The sequence below is a fragment of the Pogona vitticeps genome, chromosome 12 (genome assembly GCF_051106095.1).
Source record: "Pogona vitticeps strain Pit_001003342236 chromosome 12, PviZW2.1, whole genome shotgun sequence".
Lineage (NCBI taxonomy): Eukaryota > Metazoa > Chordata > Lepidosauria > Squamata > Agamidae > Pogona > Pogona vitticeps.
The window spans coordinates 10085109-10104892 of NC_135794.1; the positions used below are offsets into that span (position 1 = coordinate 10085109).

The 19784-nt window shown below is 49.1% G+C and overlaps 1 protein-coding gene across 4 annotated transcripts; it reads right to left on the reverse strand.

Moving 5' to 3' along the window:
• Positions 1-3491: 3491 nt before the first annotated feature.
• LOC110084446 (immunoglobulin superfamily containing leucine-rich repeat protein 2) lies at positions 3492-9254 on the reverse strand. Of its 4 annotated transcripts, none has more exons than XM_078381088.1 (2): positions 9166-9254; positions 3492-7106 (listed from the first exon to the last, which is right to left on the reverse strand). In XM_078381088.1, the coding sequence occupies exons 1-2, from the start codon at positions 9237-9239 to the stop codon at positions 4952-4954; spliced, it is 2229 nt and encodes a 742-aa protein (XP_078237214.1). In that variant the 5' UTR covers positions 9240-9254; the 3' UTR covers positions 3492-4951. The 4 variants fall into 4 exon arrangements, with proteins under 4 accessions (XP_078237214.1, XP_020659464.3, XP_078237215.1 ...); XM_020803805.3 differs by lacking the exon at positions 9166-9254 and adding an exon at positions 8294-8932; XM_078381089.1 differs by lacking the exon at positions 9166-9254 and adding an exon at positions 7916-8033.
• Positions 9255-19784: the final 10530 nt, after the last annotated feature.

A 19784-nucleotide genomic window follows, 5' to 3' on the forward strand; every position in this document is an offset into this window, starting at 1 on the left:
GAAACACAACAAAACAAAGACTAAGAAAAATAAAGACGACGTAAACGGTGTGGAACCTTCAAGAGTAGCTGTTATATTTTAATGTCAGCATCTGTGGGCCTGATCCATGAAAGCTCACATCAACCTATAGCCATTAGTCTTGCAGGAACCACAACATGGGTGTGTGTTTTCCCATGGAGGCTCCTTCGCTCTCCAAGCACGGAGGCTCCGAGCAGCAATTTCCAGGCAGCAGCACTTTCTTGAGTAAACCACCCACCCCCACCCCCGGCAGAGGCCCAGTGGCAGCTGTACGCCTGTTAAGTTTTCCTTGGAATTCAGCTCCCAGGGACTGCGCAGGCTGCTCAGAATCCAGAGCAACGGAGCTGCCCTTCATGAAAGTGTTTGCCCCCTGAAACCCGCCGGGCTTCTGGAGGCTTTCTTTAAGCAGGGCATGTTTGAGAACAATGACCGGTGATCGGGGTGCGCCTGAAAGAATGATGGGAGGGAGGCATGGGGTCCTTATAGGGTCTCCAGATAATCCCTATAGGAGTGGTGGTGAGGGAAATAAACCAAAAGACCCGAAATGCAGGCACACAACATATATGCGTGTGAAGCAGTAGCCTAAGCACACATGCAAGTACAGTATGTCAGGAGTCCGGCGTGGAAGATCCGTTCCCGTCTAGTCCAGCATTCTTCTTTGTACAATGGCCAGCCAGTTGCTTCAAGGAAGCCCATAAGTGGCCATGAAAGACACGGCCTCCCCCCTGATTTTTGCCCCCATCCCCATCCCACCCACCCCCAGCATGCAGCTTTCAAAGGAACTTCGCTTCCCGTGGATGGGGTCAAGGGAGGTGGAAATGTTCAGATGCAGATCTTGGCCAACCCTACAAGGACAGACATCAGGATTGATCCGTAGCTATTATTTAAGGCATGCAGCATATTCGGAAAGGCTCGGATTTATGCATCTCTAGAAGCTGTGGTTGAGGGCTTTATCTTCAATTTCTTGACACTAGCCAAAAATCAAAAGTTGCTGGAGAGACCCGAAATAGCTTGAGAAAAAGAAAGTAGAGGGAGACAGCATGTCCCCAAACAGTACAAGACCACCTTTTCCCAGAATTAGAAATGTACAGTTTTATCTCCAAAGTCAAGCAACCCGTTCAGCAATGTTCGTTTCCACTGGGAGCAGCTCTTTTGTAAAGCTAATGTTGCTTAACTGCTCACTCAAGACCAAACTATCCCAAATAGCTTGTGTTTAGGGCAGGACAGCCGGGAGGGCGGGAATCTTATTCCCATTGCCAGGTGATGTGAGCATTATCGCTAAAATAGGAGCAGACAAGGAATGGGGTGGCCTATGTCTTTTCCCACCTCTGCTAATCTTTAAGCCTAAGGGACTTCAACCCAGCAAGCTTTCGTTCCAACAAGCTTTCCTTCCATCTGGGCTAGATCTTTCCCCCGAAGATCCGCTATCTGTGCACACTGCGCATGCATGCACAACTTATGTACCAATGTGTGTTTGGCATTCCTACCCACCTGAAACCATTTTTGGGTATCATCTTCATCCTGTTCAAAGGTTACTTCAATGCAAGAAATAAGGAAAGTGTCTCCAGTGCTTGATGAGATTCTGTTGACTTTGCCTGGTGCATAGCCAGTTAAACAAATTAATCCATTTTTTTTACAGTGCTACAATTTTCCTGACACCCCCGCCCCCCATCATTCAGAGGGAATAACGATGTAGAAATACTGTGATTAAGAGGGAGACCTTAACGGGCAAAGATCCAGCCGTTCCCTGCCATGCATGCTTCCGAGAGCAAACCCCACAGAAGAGGATGGGGCCCACGGCCACAGAATCAGGCACCGGGCTGCGTGGTCTGCCTCCTGATGGCCACGTCGCTGCAAAAGGAGGTTTGTAAAAGAAAGAGCAGAACGAAGCCTACAGGTCGAAGTTCATCATCACGCACCGTCACTGCGGGTGCACCAAGGAGCCAAGCGTGATCACGCGCAGGGGAGTATCCCGGCTAGGAGGCGCTTGGAGCCTGTCTTTGTGGCGACTGCAACAGGCGAGTAGAGGGGCCTCCTCGGGGACAGCTTCCATTCTCCATTGTCGGCAGGCGGAAGACAAGCCTAAGGCGTGGCGCCCCCAACCGCGCACCTTCGGCTCTCAGGAGCTGTCCAGGGTGCTGAATCTTGTCTCCACATTTGACCGAGCATCTCGGATAATTCCTATTAAAGCGCAGACTAAAACCCGAAGTGGATTCCCAACAACCTTCTCCCCCAGCCTGGAATCCGCAGCAGCCACTGCCTGCCTGGTACCTTTGGCGTAAATCAACAACCACTTAGTGCGTCGGGCTCACCAAAAGGCACCCCTTCACCGAGGGGCGAAAGGGGGTGAGGATTGTTCAGACTGTTGTGTTTTTTTTTTTTAAGCACACAAAAATATTTGCACAAGCGTGCTGGTACACACAGAGCTTCGCACATCCCCAAGGACACCGTTTTGAAAATCATTATTGTTGCTCTCAATAGCCCAAAACCTATTCTCTCCCCCCCCCCCCGCGCGCTAAACCTCGTCTATAAGGAAGCCCTGCTCAAACGAACGCGCTCTGCTTCTTGTCCCACAAAAGGCACGGAATCACAGCGGTGCACAAAAGACACCCCCCTCCGCCGCCGCCGCCTCTTTGCATGCCTAATTTTTTTTTGCTTCTAGCTGCGGAATTAGCGCCAGCATTGACTTGATTTAGTCGTGGGCTTGGCGACTTTCTGCATCATCGGGTTCGCCTCTCTCTTAATTCTCTGCTGGACTTCTGCACTCGTTTTTAACGGGAGTTTAAAGTAACAGGAGTGTAACGCTAGTTACAAAGCCCATCTAACCCCTGTCACTGGTGCGTTGCTTTTGTTTCTCCTCCGGGCAGGTTTTGAAACACCAAAAATCGAGCAAATTAGTTGGAATACCTCGGTACTGTGTTGGTACAGCATCCCGTCTCTTTACTTACATTTTCCCACCCTCGATGGTTGATTTCCAACCTCTCTCCCTCCTCCCCGTGCCTTGATTTGAGTTTTTAAATTTTTTTTTAAATGGTGAGCATGAGTGAATAAAGATGGGACTGAATTCCCCAGAAAACTGAGAGCCGTTGGAACCGATTACATAAATAAAAGTGCCAAGAACAGAGAGGGTAAATAGGAAAAAAAAAATCTAGATGCATCGTAGACGTTCCCCTACCTCCTTTACAGAGGGAGCGATCGGGGTATTAATTAATTCTGTGGGGGAAACTCTGAAAAATATACAGTATACAGGGTTTCCTCCATGCAAAGCGTTTTATGTTCAAAGTCGCAGCGGCATCTGGATATTCCATTTGATCCTGACCTCCCTTCCAGGCTAAAGGGATTCGGGGGTGGAGGTGAGAGGAGGGGGCGATTTGCTTAAGCTTCTCCTTCAGACTGAAATCTCATCCTCTTTACGCATCCTGATTCTCTAAATTCTATGTAAACTCGGTATGCCAAATAAGGATTCAAAGGACCGCTTTTAAATTCTTTTTATTATTATTATTCAGTTTCCACATACAGAGGCGTGGTATAAAAGGTAACCCTCGATCAGATGGTGGGGCTTCTCCCCCACCCAAAAGGTTCCCTTTGAAATATTGTAAACAACCATATATTATTATCATTATTATTGTTAGGACTCTTTTATTTCTTCCCACCTTGGAAGAAACTTGTGCTGACATCTCCTTGGTTTTTGGTTGCAGTATTCTTATTTATTAACTAGGGTTAAAAAACAATATAATGGTAACTTTAAAAAGAAATCACTGATCTATCCGATGCAAAGATAGATTTAAATCGTTTCCACTCTGGAGTCAACACAGCAAAATCCACCGACCGCTTTTTTTGTTTGTTTTTGTGGGTTTTTTTTTTTCCTTTGGACATCACAGAATTACATCAAAGGGCAAAGAACGTTTCTCTAAGCGAACTACTCTACTGCGTAAACATTGAGGAAATACGGATCCTTCTTCGGTGAGTGACATGCCTCAGGCAAGGGCTAGAGGGAGGGAGAGGGATAACAAAGACCAGACGCTGGGCGCTCAGCCTCCCCGCCTGTTACTCAATTCATCGAAACGCATCCACGAGAGGTCCAAAGTCACAAACGTTAAAACATACACACGTTATCTCGATTTCTACAGCACGGCTCCATTATTAAAACGGCAATAGGGGACACGTGGCCTGATCTTTCGGTTGGACCCTTCCAGTTCGGTCTGTCCTGCCCCGATCCTGATTTCAGGGACCACTTTGCGACCAGCTCCTCGGGCAGGCGCACCCTTTAGTTGGGGGCGGGAAGCAAAGGGGCTTGGGAGCTGTCCAGCCTCAGCTACCTCCTGAAATGAACCTGGCCGGACCTTTTCGGGAAAGCAAAGGGCTTCTCTCTTTAAAGGACTTTTAAGGCATGGTTGTTGTTCTTGCGGCTGCTGCTGCTGTTCCCTTTGATCTTAGACAAAAAGCAAACGTCCTTTCAGTTAACCGCCTGCTTTCAGTTTTAGAAAAAGCAATTAATTCAAGGAAATGGGAGAGTAGGGAAAAGACGCATTGCATTGGGGGTTTTTTTTCTATTGTAACTTTCTCTAGGCGCCTCTCAAATTTTAGTTTCAAAGGGTTTTTTAAAAAATGATTTTAAGTTTGGAAAGACGAATGTCTCCAGGCTACATAATCCCAAAGCAGACCTATCCAAATATTTGAGGTTTCTGTGACAACCGGGTGAAGGGAGAGAATCTTTTAAAAGATCCACACACACCCAAGACGGCCGGTTGGGAAGAAGAGAAGGGAGTGGCCTACATTTTGGAGGCTTCCCGTCGCCCCCCCCCCTTTGGAAGCGGTCCACCTCGGGAAGGCTGTGGCTGATCAGCCCGCGATGCCCTCAGTAAGAAAAGAGTGTCCTTCCAATTGCGCAAGGCGCGCCGGCTTCGGAGCTCCGGGAGTGCCCGGGGAAGCCTCAGCGAGGCGGTTGCTTGTAATTGCCGTTAATCTCTTGCGAGATCGTCACCGCCTCAGCCCCGAGAGGGAGCCGGTCGCTGTATTCAGAGCCCACTTCGAATTCCTCTTGGTTGGTTTTGGATTGAGATTCCGGGATGGAGCTGGCGGCCAGGCTCTCGTCTCTTTCCAGCTCTCCTCCCCCAGCCACCCTTCGCCCTTCTCCCTCCTCTACTCCCTCCCCGTCCCCCTCCTCCTCCTCCTCCACCTCTCCGACCCCCATCTCACTCGGATCGTAATTCTTCTCCGATTCCAAGTAGGACGCCCGCGGATCGAAGTCCGCGGCCATGTGTTTTTCCATCTGGTCGGCATTCTGGGTTCTCATGATGAGCTTGTAAGTCTTGCCGTGGTATTTGGACAGAAGGTGGCAACAGGTGGCCCCCAGCAAAGGGACGGTGGCCAAGCCCAAGAGGAAGATGCTCACCACCACGATGATGATGAGCGAAGGGATCTCCTTCTTGGTGGTAAAGACCACCTGGATTTGGCAGTCCTCCCCAGCGTAGGTCATGCAGACCGAGTAGTTGGTGCCGGGGCTCAAGCCTCGGAACCAGTAGGAGTTCACCCCTTCCTCGATCTGGGACCACTGCACCAAGGCGTGCCCCTTCCTCTCCTCCTCGCACAGGTACAGCATGCGCAGGTGGGTTTTCTCCGGCTGGGTATAAAACGGGGTGATTTGCACCTTGGCCTCCCTTTCCGAGACATCGAGGGCGATGACCCCCAGGTCGAAGCTGTGGGGCTTGAGGTCGGCGCTCTCGTTGAAGGCGTGGTTGGAGACGTACTGGGTCACTTGGCTGGGGCCGCACTTCTTCTCCACTGCCGGCGGCTTGAAAGGGGCGCCCTCGCCCTCGCCCTCGCTGCCGGCCCGGGGCCCTGGGGCGTGGGAGTTCCGCGGCGGGGTGGGCCTGGGCGACTGCACTTTGGTCCTTTCCTCCGGCTTCATGACGCTGTTCTTGGAGGCCTTGCCGTCCAGCTTCCGGTCTCCCGGCTGAGCTTTGGGGTCTCCCAGCGGGCTGGTGGGATCTTTCGGGGCGTCCGCCACGGCCACGTTGACCGAGGTTTGGTTCCTGCCCACCTCGTTGGTGGCCAGGCAAGTGTAGGTGCCTTCCTCCTTCTTGCTGAGGCGGGGGATCACCAGGGTGCCGTTGCTGAAGGCCCGGAACCTCTCCTGACCGCCTCCGGGAGCGCCCTCCGAAGGCAGGTTGTTCTGGCTGCTGCCCTCGTGTTCCGCTCCTGCGATCTCCAGCGTTTGGCCCGACGACGTCTGGATTCTCCAGCTGACCGCAGGCTGGGGCAGGCCCTGGGCGTGGCAATGCAAGGCGAGGGTGAAGCCGTAGTAGAGCGGGGTGTGGTCCAGGTTAGGATGATAGGTCAGCTGGACGGTGGGGGGCACGCAGTGCAAGTAGGGGATCTTGGCCAAGGGGAGCCCCTTCCAGGGCTCTGGGGAGGCGCAGGCGATGGCGTCCCGCTCGGGGATGGAGATCAAGGTGTTCTCCGTCCAGTTTTTCAGCCACATGAGCTGGCAGGTGCAGTTGAAAGGGTTGTTGTAGATCTGGAGGTGGGAGAGGGAGGTGAGGGGGTCGAAGGTGCCTTCCGCCACGGCGGTGAACCGGTTGTTGTTGATGCGGAGGGAGCGCAGGTCCCGCAAGGTGTGGAAAGCCTGGCCCGGCAGGTGGGCCATGCGGTTGTTGTTCATCTTGAGCAGCTGGAGGGCGCTGAGGTTGTACAGGTCGCCCCAGGGGAAGTCCACGATCTGGTTGTGGCTGAGGTCCAGGTTCTTCAGCTGCACCAGGATGGCCAAGGTGCCTTCCTCGACGGCGCCGATCTTATTGTGGGCCAGCCACAAGGAGGTCACCTGCGTGACCTCGGCGAAGGAGCCCTGGCGCAGCGCCGAGATCTTGTTGGCCGACAGGCTCAGCGTGGTCACGTTGGACGGCAGCCCCGCCGGCACCGCCTCCAGGTCCTTGTAGGCGCAGTCGGCGAACTGCTGCGCGTAGCGATCCACGCAGGCACACGGCTCCGGGCAGCCCGCGCCCCTCGGCGGCGCCTCCAGGAAAAAGAAGGCGAAGGAAAGGGAGGCTGCCAGCCAGCCCCGCGGCGCCGCAGACATCTTGGCCCTCCTGGGAAAGCGGAAGGAGAAAAGAGGTGTGGGGGGGGGGAGACACACAGAGAGAGGTCCGTTAGGGTTAAGTGGAGCCGCCTACAGCTCAGAGCCGTCCGAGGCCACTCTTCCCTCCGCGCCCCCAGCAAGATCCTCCCGAACGGCTCGCTGGCACAATCATGGCAAATGCCAGGAGCCTCCAAATAGCCCAAACCTGCAGAAGATGCAGCCGAAATGGACAGGTGGCACCGCCGTGCTCTGTGCTAGAAACTCCCTCCTGGCTTTTCTGAGTCTCCTTTGCCTCCCCCCCCCCCAGCCCTGCAGTTGTTTACTTGGAAGTAAATCCGACTGGATTCCATGGGCTAGATCTCCGAGGAAGCAAGCTTGCAGCTACCATTTCTACACCTGGCAGAGAAGCCAAACTATTTTTTTTGGGGGGGGGGGGATTTCGGTCTTTCTTTTTGTCTGTCTTCCCTTCTGCTTTCTTCCCCATCCCTTGCGCGACAGGATACCTTTTCTCCTTCGCTTCCTTCCCCGCCTTTCTGTCTGACATACAGGTTCCAGAGCGATTTGTTAAAAAGAAGGAGGGGATCCCATCATCGGCGGGACTGGGCGCCCTTCCTTGCTTCTGCAGGTCAACTTTCCAAAAGAGTCCCGGAGAGAGAGAAAGGGAGGCTCCCCCCTCCCCAAGAGGAGCTGAGCGCCGTTGCTTCCCTCGAAACCCTTCCTCACTTCCCCGTTGGATCGGCCCCTTTTCTTCTCCCCAGTTCCTCTCCCCGACGACAGCTTTCTAAGTGGTTTTCTGGGTGCGAGACACCGCGGACTCACCCGCGAGGAAGGACTGGTGGGTGGCAACGCCTCCCCGTCTGCCTTGCTGCTGTCGGAGACGTCGGGCATTCCCCAGGCGCCACCGTCAGCCCAGCCCAGCCCAGCCCCTTAAGGGACGCTTGTTAAAAGGGGGCGAAGGGGATCTTCGGCTGCCCCAAAGGCCAGCCCACTCCGGACCCCCTCTCCCGCTCCCGGGATCCCGGCTGTCAGACTCGACGGCGGCACCTGGATTGAGGAGCGCTTTTCGGGGAGCCTAGAGGGGGCTCCCGCTTTCCTTCCCTCTCTTCCTCCTCCGCACCGCCGACCGTCCTCAGTCTCCTTCCCCGCAAGCAGAAGCCTCGGCTCCCCCACCCACCCACCCGGAGACAGACCCCTTACCGTTCCATCTGGGGCTCTCCTGAGGTCTCTTCGGAGAGGGGGGGCAGCGTCACCGAGGGGGACCCCTCAACCCGGCCGGATCTAGGGAGTCCATAAAGCGCTCCCCATCTCTGAGGCTGGAGGGGCTGATCCAGCGCCTTCTCTCCTCACTGGGGACTGATCCTGGCCATTGGAAGGAGGAGGTCACTGCCAACCCATTTAGGGCGCCTTCCCAGCCCTGGCTTGACCCGACGACGCCCCGAGCTGATCTCCTTCTCCTCTCCAGCAAGCCAGCCCCCACCCCTGCCACAATCGGCCTCTAATTCCAACCCCCTTTTTAAAAAACCATCATCGCCTATTATGACTAGAGCGTGAGCCTGGGGGGGGGGGGGGGGAAGAGTCCGAGCGCGCCCCCGAGGCGCCCGGAGAACGCGCCCAGCCTGTCCCACCTTCTGTTTCTTCTCCTTCTTTGGTTGGGTCGGGAAATCGCAGCGCCCTCTCCCTAAGCCAGAGCATGCAATATTTATCACGTCAGTGTATCTCCAAGCCACACCACGCGTCACCCCCTCCCCCTCCCTCGCCCACCCCCCCTTGAGCAAAGACAGCCGCGAGGGGGGGGGGTCTTCATTTTCAGGACTCGGTGAACGCCAGCCTCTGACAAGTGGATCCCCACCCGATCGCCCGAGTTCTAAGAGGGGTCTTTGGAAAAGAGCATTATAGGCAGCTCTCTCGCTCCACACACACACACACACACACACACACTTCCATTGAGCAACCCAGATTGATTACAAGACCTGGACTTCGGGGGTCTCTCTTATGTGCCCCTCTGGCCATAATCCATCCATTCCCCACCCTCCCCCGCCTCAAAATCCCCAGTCCCTCCTTCCCATTACCTTCTGGATTCATTTCCACCACATCCAACACTAGCAAATATTTTTTCCAGCTTCGAAGCGTTTCTAAGAAGCATTTAAGGCGGTGCCCCCCCCACCAAGCAATTTAAAAGCATGTACATATTGGAGAGAGGTTGTTAATGTTGGATCTTCTCAGGATGTAGTATATAAATTTTACACCAAGTGGCTGGCAACTCAGTGCCCTTCAGATGTTCCAGACCACAACTTTGGTCCATTCCAGGCAACACAGCTAAAGGCCAGGTGTGTGTGTTTTTTCAGGAGTTGGTTGTTATAGTCTCTTTATAAGCAAAAATGGCAAAACTGAGTATGTCCTACTTTGGAAGAAGATGATATAAGATATGTTGGGAAAGACAATAACTAAAAAAATTTGAAGGCAGCAGGAAAAGAAGATCAAATATGAGATGTATTGACTCCATAAAGGAAACCACTTTCTTTAGTTTGCAAGGGTTGAACAGGGCTGTTAATAGTAGGACACTTTTGAGGACATTCACTTACAGAGTCAGCGTAAATCAGAGGTGATTTGACACCACATAACAACAACATCTAGAACATCTGGAGGAGATCAGAGGCTCGCTTCTTCATCTGCCCAACAGATGCATGCCTTGTCTGCTTAGGGCAAGGGTTGGCAAATCACACACACACACACACCCCGCAGTTCCCTGGATTGTAGTTTTTATCTGCCCTAATCAGAATTGCTGAGTTTAACCACATCCAGGGAGCTATCATTTGTCCCCTCCATCTTTGGAGCAACAATGGGGGCACCTTATTTTGATGATGGAACACATTCCCTTAACGGAGAGTAAAAAGCTCATGGCCCTCCAGATGTTCTTGGGCTTCAACATCCAGCATCCTTCACAATCAGTTATGCTGGCTGGGGTGGATGGGAGTTGCAGTCCAACAACATATGGAGAGCTGCAAATACCCACTCTGGATTATGAGTCTTAATCCAGAGTGGATAGTTGCAGCTCTCCATATGTCATAAGTCATAACATATGCTTAAGGGAACACATTATTTCACTATGCTTGATAGAGATTGTGTGACCTTGAGCAAACTATACAGTCCCAGGATGCCCCCAGAAGAAAGGAATAGTAAACCACCCTAAAAAGGGTCAGCTAAATTGGAATTGATAATCAATCAATCAATCAATCAATCAATCAATCAATCAATCAATCAATCAATCAATCAATCAATCAATCAATCTATCTATCTATCTATCTATCTATCTATCTATCTATCTATCTATCTATCTATCTATCTATTGACTGCTCATAATTTGCAGCCCTAATCTACAATTGCGTTAGTTTGTACATAAATCTGGCACTATAATTTATAAAAATCCTGCCACATGCTGCTGAGGGATGGAGCTGAAGTCACCTGAAGGTAAGGTGAGATCCAGAGGGGTGTGGACCTATTTCTCCTCCCTCCCTCTTACAGACACCCCTTCTGCCTCTCTCCTTTTCGCCTTCTTCTGTACAGGTGGCCTCATGAGCCAGAAGATTCTTCCAAAGATTGGAAGGAACTGCTTGAGAGTCATGGCCACCAGAGCAGACAAGGGACCTCAGACAAATACTGTGATCTGGTACAAAGCAGATTCCAGTGGCCCTTATTTTAGTTTGGGACAAGAAATCTCACATCACGGCTAGAATCTCATCTTGCTGAAGTCCCAGTCCAGCCCTTAGATAGATAGATAGATAGATAGATAGATAGATAGATAGATAGATAGATAGATAGATAGATAGATAGATAGATAGATAGATAGATAGATAGATAGATAGATAGATAGATAGATAGATAGATAGATAGATAGATAGATAGATAGATAGATAGATAGATAGATAGACAGACAGACAGATAGATAGCCATTCCCTCTTTTATCCTCATAACAGGATTTGTTTGTCTGTATTTTCTCCTCTGAGGAATCTTGTGTGAAATCTCATTGGGTTTCTTTGATTTTTGTGTTCTTCCCCCCCCCCAATATGTACAAAATTATTGCAGTTCCTTTACAAATTGGGGGGTATTTCCTGCACATGATTTCCTGGGAGGTACATGGACCTACACACAGTTTTGCAGCTTCTTATGCAAAAGAACAGTTGCAAAAATGGGGAAGACAAATGGAGTCTCGTTTGCATTGGATCCTGGGAAATGTGGCTGGTAGAAGGGAAAGACTGAGTGAGGAGCCTCGGCAAGGCAAGACTCAGCAAATTGTTGAGGACATTTTTTGAGTACTTTCACATCCCTACCAGCTAAGTCTGTGGGGATTTGATCACATGCAACATAAGCAGGCAGTCATGTAAACAAGCCTGGCCACTGGCTGGCCACCACACTTCTCGTTTTCCCTCGGGTCAAGGAAGCAATCACATGCCTGTTTGCAAACTTGAACATGTGGCATGTGGCCCCTGCTGAGGGGGAAACAGCCCTTTTGTTGCTATGTGCTGTCACTTTGTCTCTGACTTAATAAGATGATAATTCCTTGAGCAGTGGGTTGTCCGCAACAAGCAAACTGACAACTAAGAAGGAAACAGGTTTACAGTACTGTACAGTGGTGCCTCGCTTAACGAGGATAATCCGTTCCAGCGAAATCGCTGTAGAGCAAAATCCTTGTTAAGCAAAATAAAAAATCCCATTAAAACGCATTGAAAACCTGTTCCATTTGTTCCAATGGGCTGGAAAACTCACCATCCAGCGAAGATCCTCCATAGGGGCAGCCATTTTCGGTGCCTGTAAAGTGAGGAATCCATCCAAAAACACATCGGGGAGCCATTTTACACAGCGGGTGGCCATTCTGAAGCCACCGATCAGCTGTTTTAATAATGTCATAATGCGAAGAATCGGTTCCCGAAGCAGGGAACCAATCATCACAAAGCGGATTTTGCCTATTAAAACATCATTTTGCAATCGCAAAAGCAATAGCAAAGCAGTCATCGTATAGCGGTTTTGTCATTTAACAAGGTAATAGTTAAGCGAGGCACCACTATATTAGGGCTGTAAGGTATTTGTCAGTTTAGTTCTCCAGCAGAAGACAGGATACAAGATCCTTCTAACCTGATACTGGAACAATATTTTCTACAGTATAAGTGGGGCAGATAGTTCCAGCTGGGCTCCTTGGTGGTGGGCTATTAGCCAAATGACTCTGTGGTAAGCCACCAGTCATGGGATCACCTAGCACCTGGTCATTGCAGGGGTTTTTTCTTTGCAACAAACACTGGATTCTGATCTGATCCACCAAGATACCTGATGTGATGAGTGACATTCAGGTTCACCAAACAAATGCCAGCCATACCTTCCCAGGGGACTCAAGGATGGGTAAATGTTGGACCTCCAGTTCCTACTATCTTTCACCAGTGCCTTGTGGTGGCTGAGGTCTCTGGAAGTTGGAGGCCAAAACATTAGAGGTCCTCATGTACAGCAAACTCATGAACTCGACACATAAAAAAAATTCATCCAATACTATGTTTGACTTCTTGTTATATTGTGACTTCTCAGCCAAAATCCTACTGAGGGGAAATAGAGTAGAAGGGTAATTGCAGAAGCTCCTCCTTTCACTTGTCCACTTTTCCAGTGTTACAGTGGCTGCAAGATGCACCTTGCGATGGGTGACCTTTTGGATGGTAGAAAACACTGCGCAATCACCATTAAATGCACAGTTTTTCCTAATAACTTTTTAATACCTATATTTTTGCTTGTATCTCATGCATTTTCATGGGTCCTAGTATTTGAGAGAAAAATGGGATATTAAATAAAAAACAAAAGAGAATCTCTCTCCCACCCCCCACCAACCTTTCCAGGAAAGCAGTCTTGACTCATTGAGGCAGTCTGTCAAAAAATGGTCAGCACCCATGACACTGATTTGTCCCTTCAAAATGGTGAAAGGACTTAACACTTTTTAATCACCAAAAAGAGAGCCACACTGAGTGCAAAAAAAATGTGAAAGAAACACTGTGATGCGTGCAAAAAAGGTGCAAACTGCAAAAACTCTTGGTGTTGGTGCAAAAAAGATTTTTGTGTGTGAAATGTTCACAAAAACATACTGAAATGTGAAAAAAAACTCAAGTTTCTTTAGCAGGATGAAAACATTTGCAATTTTTTGCTCTTGAAATGAGCAAAGATTTCTGTCCTCGCATCTCACCATAGAATGCTGCTGAGGGTGAAAATCAGAAAATGGAGGAGGATGAAGAACAGGCATGGCTGGCTGGAATTCTATACAGGACTGGGACACCGACGTTTTGCAAGTCTGGGTGTGTGCATCATAGTAGGCATACTTTCATTCTCAAGAGACTATGTAACATGCTCTGTATGGAAGTCTTGGAACAGCGTCTAGTGTGGCTGAGAAGGCCGATTCGAGAGTGACAAGCCCTTCCACATGCAAGACAAATCCAATCTGTCCCCTGTCCCAACTCCCTGATTTTGCCGCTTTTGTGACTGCCTCTTGGCCTCAGCCTGCTGGACAAGGGTCTCTCCAAACTGGGAGAGGCCGTGATGCAATGTCTGCCTCCAGGCTGAATGCTCAGATGTCAGGGTTTCCCATCTGTTGAGGTTCATTCCTAAGACCTTCAGATCCCGCTTGAATATCTCCTTGTATCACAGTTGTGGTCTCCCTCTGGGGCGATTTCCCTGCACTAATTCTCCATACAGGAGATCTTTTGGAATCTGACCATCAGCCATTCTCACAACATGCCCAAGCCAACATAGACATCGCTGTTTCAGTAATGTATACATGCTAAAAATTCCAGCTTGTTCTAGGACTACTCTATTTAGAACTTTGTCCTGCCAGGTGATACCAAAAATCCATCGGAGGCAACGCATATGGAAGGTGTTCAGCTTCCTCTCCTGCCATGCACAAAGGGTCCAGGACTCACTGCAGTACAGGAGTGTGCTCAGGACACAGGCTCTATAGACCTGGATCTTGGTATATGCTGTCAGCGTCTTATTGAGCCATACTCTCTTTGTGAATCTAGAGAACATGGTAGCTGCTTTGCCAATGCATTTATCCAGCTCGACATCTAGGGAGAGAGTGTCAGAGATCATTAAGCCAAGGTACACAAAGTCATGAACAACCTCCAATTCTTGTTTGTAAATAGTAATAGAGGGAGGTGAGTCCACACCCTGGCCCAGGACTTGTGTTTCCTCAGGCTGATTGTTAATCCAAAGTCTTGGCAGGCCTTGCTAGGGTGTGCGCATGTGTGTGAGTAAAACACAGAATTTGAACATGCCATCCTGAGAGTTCTTTTTAAAAGGCCCCCCCTTTCCTGTTTTGGGCCAATCATACCCCCTAACCTTCAGCTTTTCTCTGCTATTACCCCCAAGGTAGGTGAAACCCTTTGGATTGTATGAGAGGAAAGAATTCTACTTGAACATTAATACAAGGAGTTCAATTAGAAGCATAATCCAGTTAAGCACTTACAGGCTTCTGTGAGCTAAACTTCATAGGCAATTTACATCCTTGCATTGAGTCCTGTTGCAATCACACAGCATAAATTAGCACAAGACTCTGCCTCTGTGGCTTTAATTATTTTTGTTGAGGTGGGAGGGAGAAATTGATTGTCATAAATTTAGCAGATTTTGCCTGCTCTGGCAGAGAGATATATTTTTAAAAATGAATAGTTTAAATTAAGTACTACATTATTAATAACCCTGGATAAAGCTGGTATTATATGCCATTTGGAGAGGTTAGTTCAGAGAGAGAAAGGATTTTATTGCTTCAGAAAATAATTGTAATTCCATAAGTAATTAAAAGTGGCAGCATATTTTTTTCACTTAGATTGGCTGAAGCAGCCAAAACCGACAAAGTTTTTTTTACAGCAGCAGTACGCTGCTGTGGTGGCGCAAAAGGGACGTGGTGGCGCTGTGGACTAAACCGCAGAAGCCTTTGTGTGCTGCAGGGTCAGAAGACCAGCAGTCATAAGATCAAATCCACGCGACGGAGTGAGCGCCCGTCGCTTGTCCCAGCTCCCGCCAACCTAGCGGTTCGAAAGCGTGCAAATGCAAGTAGATAAATAGGGACCACCTCGATGGGAAGGTAACAGCATTCCGTGTCTAAATCACACTGGCCACGTGACCACGGAAGATTGTCTTCGGACAAAACGCTGGCTCTATGGCTTGGAAACGGGGATGAGCACCGCCCCCTAGAGTCGAACACGACTGGACAAAAATTGTCAAGGGGAACCTTTACCTTTACCTAATGTACCTGCAGTTTTGGACATTCCAATAATCCACTGTCGCCCCTGGACATACCCAACTCTCTTGGATTTTGGAAGTGAAATATAGTCAGAAAACTACTTTCAGATGGGGAATCATCAGGGAATCCCAGGAATCTCCTCACTGGGTATGGCTTGGAAGAAAAGCTGGAGAGCTACTGCAGATCAGAGTTGACAATATTGGGCTGGGTGGACAAATGCTGTCATTCAATACACAGCAGAAGTTCCCATGTTCCTCGTTCCTGCTGCATCTTGGAATATGTTCAGTTCTTGCACATGTTTCAGTTTATCCTACCCAGATCTATTTGACCGGCCAATCTGCAAAGATGCTTTCTGTGTCTATTAATGTAATCTATCCATCAGTTAAAAATTTTCCACAAAATACCTTTTGAATCAAGCAACACTGGACAAGATGTTGGAAATGCTGATTTTTTTTTTTTGCACTATGCAGCGACCTGTACAACCTCGAAGACTAAAGGATCACACAAGCCTTTCTGCATTCATAAGAACTGTACAGTACCTGCGTCCAGAATACTCTGAGTACAAATCACCTCTGGGCATCAGGATATCCTGGCAGAGGGATGGCAACAGAGCATAGGGCCAGTTCTAAAAAAAGTTTTGTTCCATTATTGTCCGGGGTTGTGTGAAACGAGCTTTTTAAACCCACTGTCCTTTTTATGGGTTGGACTTCAACTCCTCAAATCCCTGGGCAAAGATCATGCCCCCAGGGAAGATGGGCATGGTATCCCATGCCATCTGGAGGACAATGCCACAAAGTCATCTGGGCATTTTGTCAAAGGAGGTAAGGAGAAAGTGGTGCTTTCCCTCTGTTCCCATAGGGAAGCAAAGAGGATCGGTATTTAACTAGACCGTAGGGCTATTTTCGGGGTCTAGGCAAGGCCATGCAGCAGAAGCACTCTGTCCTCCAAGAGAGAGACTTTCAGAAGGAACAGCAAGAGAATTCCACCCTCACCAGTATCTATTAACAGAAAAAGATACCTCACTTTGCCCAGCAGTTGGGCTGGCACTACTCGAGAGCCTATAGCTGGGCTTGCATGCCACCTTCACACTGTGCAGTCAGATTTGAATGGGTGACCTTTCCTCTGTGTAAACACACATCAGACTGGGAATTCAAATTCCTCCCCTTCAGTTGCTATCCCTTTTTTTTTCTCTTCCAGTTCTTCCTGACTTCTGCTGGCATGAAAATCAGGATGAGATCAGAAACTCTCGCTGTTAGGGCTGCATTCTAACCCGGAAGCCTTAGTTCCTTAGATTAAGAAGAACCCAGGGGACAAAGGACCCCCTCGCCAAACAGCCCTTATCTTCAGAGGCAGCCACTCCCTGGAGAGCGGCTAATTGTTTCATGGAAGGTTGAAGCCCTGGATTATGGTCTCCTTGAAAGTACCCCTCCTTTAGAGCAGCTCCTTGGGGTTCTGTTCCTGGTATTAGCGCACGGCACAAGATGTGCTCACCAATCTGTCTTGGCTCCGTGTGAGATCTCAATATTTGCCAAGACAAAGAAACACAGAAATAAAACGAATTGGATAGGAAGTGTTTATTCGTTGTCTCCCCAGCCCTGATATTTTTTTAAAAAATCTGCTCAAGCCTTCTTGGATTCCAGCTTGATCCTCATTATATTCAGCCTTGCCAAAACCAACTTGCCCCAGGGGCAAAAAGTTCACAGAATTTTTAAATACAGTTAGCACAAAGGATTTGGAAAGAGCACTGGTCTGAATGAACACATTGGTTCCAGTGAGCTCATCCCAAAACTGCCTTTTCTGAATGTTGTGGACTACAACTCCCATCAGCCCCAGCTAGGATTACATGGGAGTTGGAGTGCAAAACATCTGGGCAGCAACAGGTTGGAGGAGGCTGCTCAGGTGCCTCCTGGAAAAACCCAGAAACGGCTCTCCTTGGAAGCTGAGCGCCCTCTTGTGGTACTTCCTCCTGATTCATGTTCTAGAAAACCTAAGGTAGAAAAGGTAAAGATTCCCCTTGATATTTAGTCCCGTTGTGTCCGACTCTAGGGGGCGGTGCTCATCCCCGTTTTCAAGCCGTAGAGCCAGCATTTGTCCGTAGACAGTTTCCGTGGTCACATGGCCAGAACGACTAGACACAGAACACTGTTACCTTCCCATCGTGGTGGTCCCTATTTATCTACTCGCATTTTTGCATTTTGCATGCTTTCGAACTGCTAGGTTGGCGGGAGCTGGGACAAGCGACGGGCACTCACTCCATTGCGTGGATTCGAACTGCTGATTTTTCAACCTTGCAGGCCAGAGGCTTTCTGCGGTTTAACCCCCAGTGCCACCATGTCCCCTACTCTTTCTTAATTTTAACGCGGGCTCCTTCTTCTGTGCCAGGAGACCAAAGAAACAGGAATTGAAAAAGCCGTTGTTGTTGAGCCATCTTACCTAGTTTTACTCCCCTGCCTTTGCGGTTAATCCTCATTCTGCTTTGGTCTGTCTAAACAGGACCCCGTTTCACCTGCCAGGTCCAGTGTGTCTGTTTCCTGACTCCTTGTTCTTCTGTATTTTCCCTGATCCCACATGCTAGCTTCTGCTGTCACAGGGTGCATTACACAAGAAGTAGGTAACACAAAGACAATGAGTGCAATCATTGCAAGGGCAGAGCCAGCAGCTTGCCTAACAGAACACAGTGGTGTCTTGGGTAGGTTCCAGCCATTCTTCTTTGTATATCCTAAGGAGTATTTTTCAGGAAGGACCTTTAATGCCAGTGGGCCAGAGACATAGATAGCACATGTTATACTCCTGGGCCACCGCATCAGATTGTCCAGGTCAGTAGGAAGGCTGCTCTGCACACCTCTGTCCAACCAGAAAGAAAAAGGCAGTCTAGAATGGTGGTTCCCAACCTTGGGTCCCTAGACATTCTTGGGCTGCAATTAGCTAGTGGTGAGGGCTTCCAGAAGTTGCAGTCCAAGAACATCTGGAGACCCAAGGTTGGAAGCTACTGGATGATCTAGGCATGCACTGTTCAGGGCAGCTACGGACATCATAAATTACATCCTGCGTCAAGGGTGCCCATGCATCTCTCTGTCTACTTTTAAGAACAATATAGTTGCAGCTAGTGTTAATGGAATTATAATTTTCCCAATTAAGAGAATTTTGGGAGAAAATTCTTTGGTGTTCCACCTGAGAACTGGTTTCTCCCCAAATCCTCAAAATAGAAGATATGATGGGTGTTACCAGTTCTGTCACCAGTAAACAAAGTGAGGAATCTGAAGAGGTATTCTCCACAAAGTTTGGCAATGGCAACAGTGCATTTGTGGCAGCCACGAGGGGGAGGCTGGTGAATTTTTGTGCAAGAGTGACACCTACTGCCTTACAGCCAAAAGTTCTTTTGAAAGTCCAGCCTGCCATTGACTGTGTCTTCCTGCAGTCCAAAGTAACGCAGATCAAAGCTCTCAAGTAGGACTGGGGTTAAAGCAAACTTGACACCAGGAATGGGTGATGAGTGGCTCAACGTCTTGTTTCATGTGGCCCTTGAAAAACATTGAAAGCCTTCCAGAAGTAAACGGTGCAGAGACAGGGAGCGGGTGGGGACTCTGCTGTATTCAGCATGCTCCTCCTGAAATATATCCTCAGGTAAAGGTAAAAAGAGTAAAGATTCCCCTTGACATTTTTAGTCCAGTTGTGTCCAACTCTAGGGGGCGGTGCTCATCCCACTTTTCAAGCCATAGAGCCAGCGCTTGTCTGAAGACAGTTTCTGTTGTCACGTGGCCAGCGTGACTAGGGAGCGCTGCTTTACCTTCCCACCAAGGTGGTACCTATTTATCTACTTGCATCTACATGCTTTCGAACTGCTAGGTTGGCAAGGAGCTGGGACAACGCGACGGGAGCTCACTCCGTCACATGAATTTGATCTTACGACTGCTGGTCTTCTGACCCTGCAGCACAGGCTTCTGCGGTTTAGCCCACAGCGCCACCATATCCCGTTATCCTCAGGAAGAGCTTAAGAAAGTTACTCATTTTGTATAGAACACCCCCTGGCCATGTTTGCTGGGGGATTCTGGGAACTGTGATCCATATTCGTAACTTTCACAAGTCTTCCCTTTATGGATAATCTTCAAACATCAGGGTCAATGCTTCCCCTACAGGAGCTAAAGGAGCAACAAAACTACAGTGGTGCCTCGCTTGACGTTAATTCGTTCCAGCGAAATCGCTGTAGAGCGAAAAATGTTGTAAAGCGAAATTAAAAAGCCCATTGAAATGCATTGAAAACCGTTCAATGCGTTCCAATGGGCTAAAACTCACCATCCAGCAAAGATCCTCCATAGGGGCGGCCATTTTCCATGCCTGTTCAGTGAGGAATCCGTCCCTAAGCACAGTGGGAGACCATTTTCTTCAGCCGGTGGCCATTTTGAAACCCAACAATCAACTGTTTTT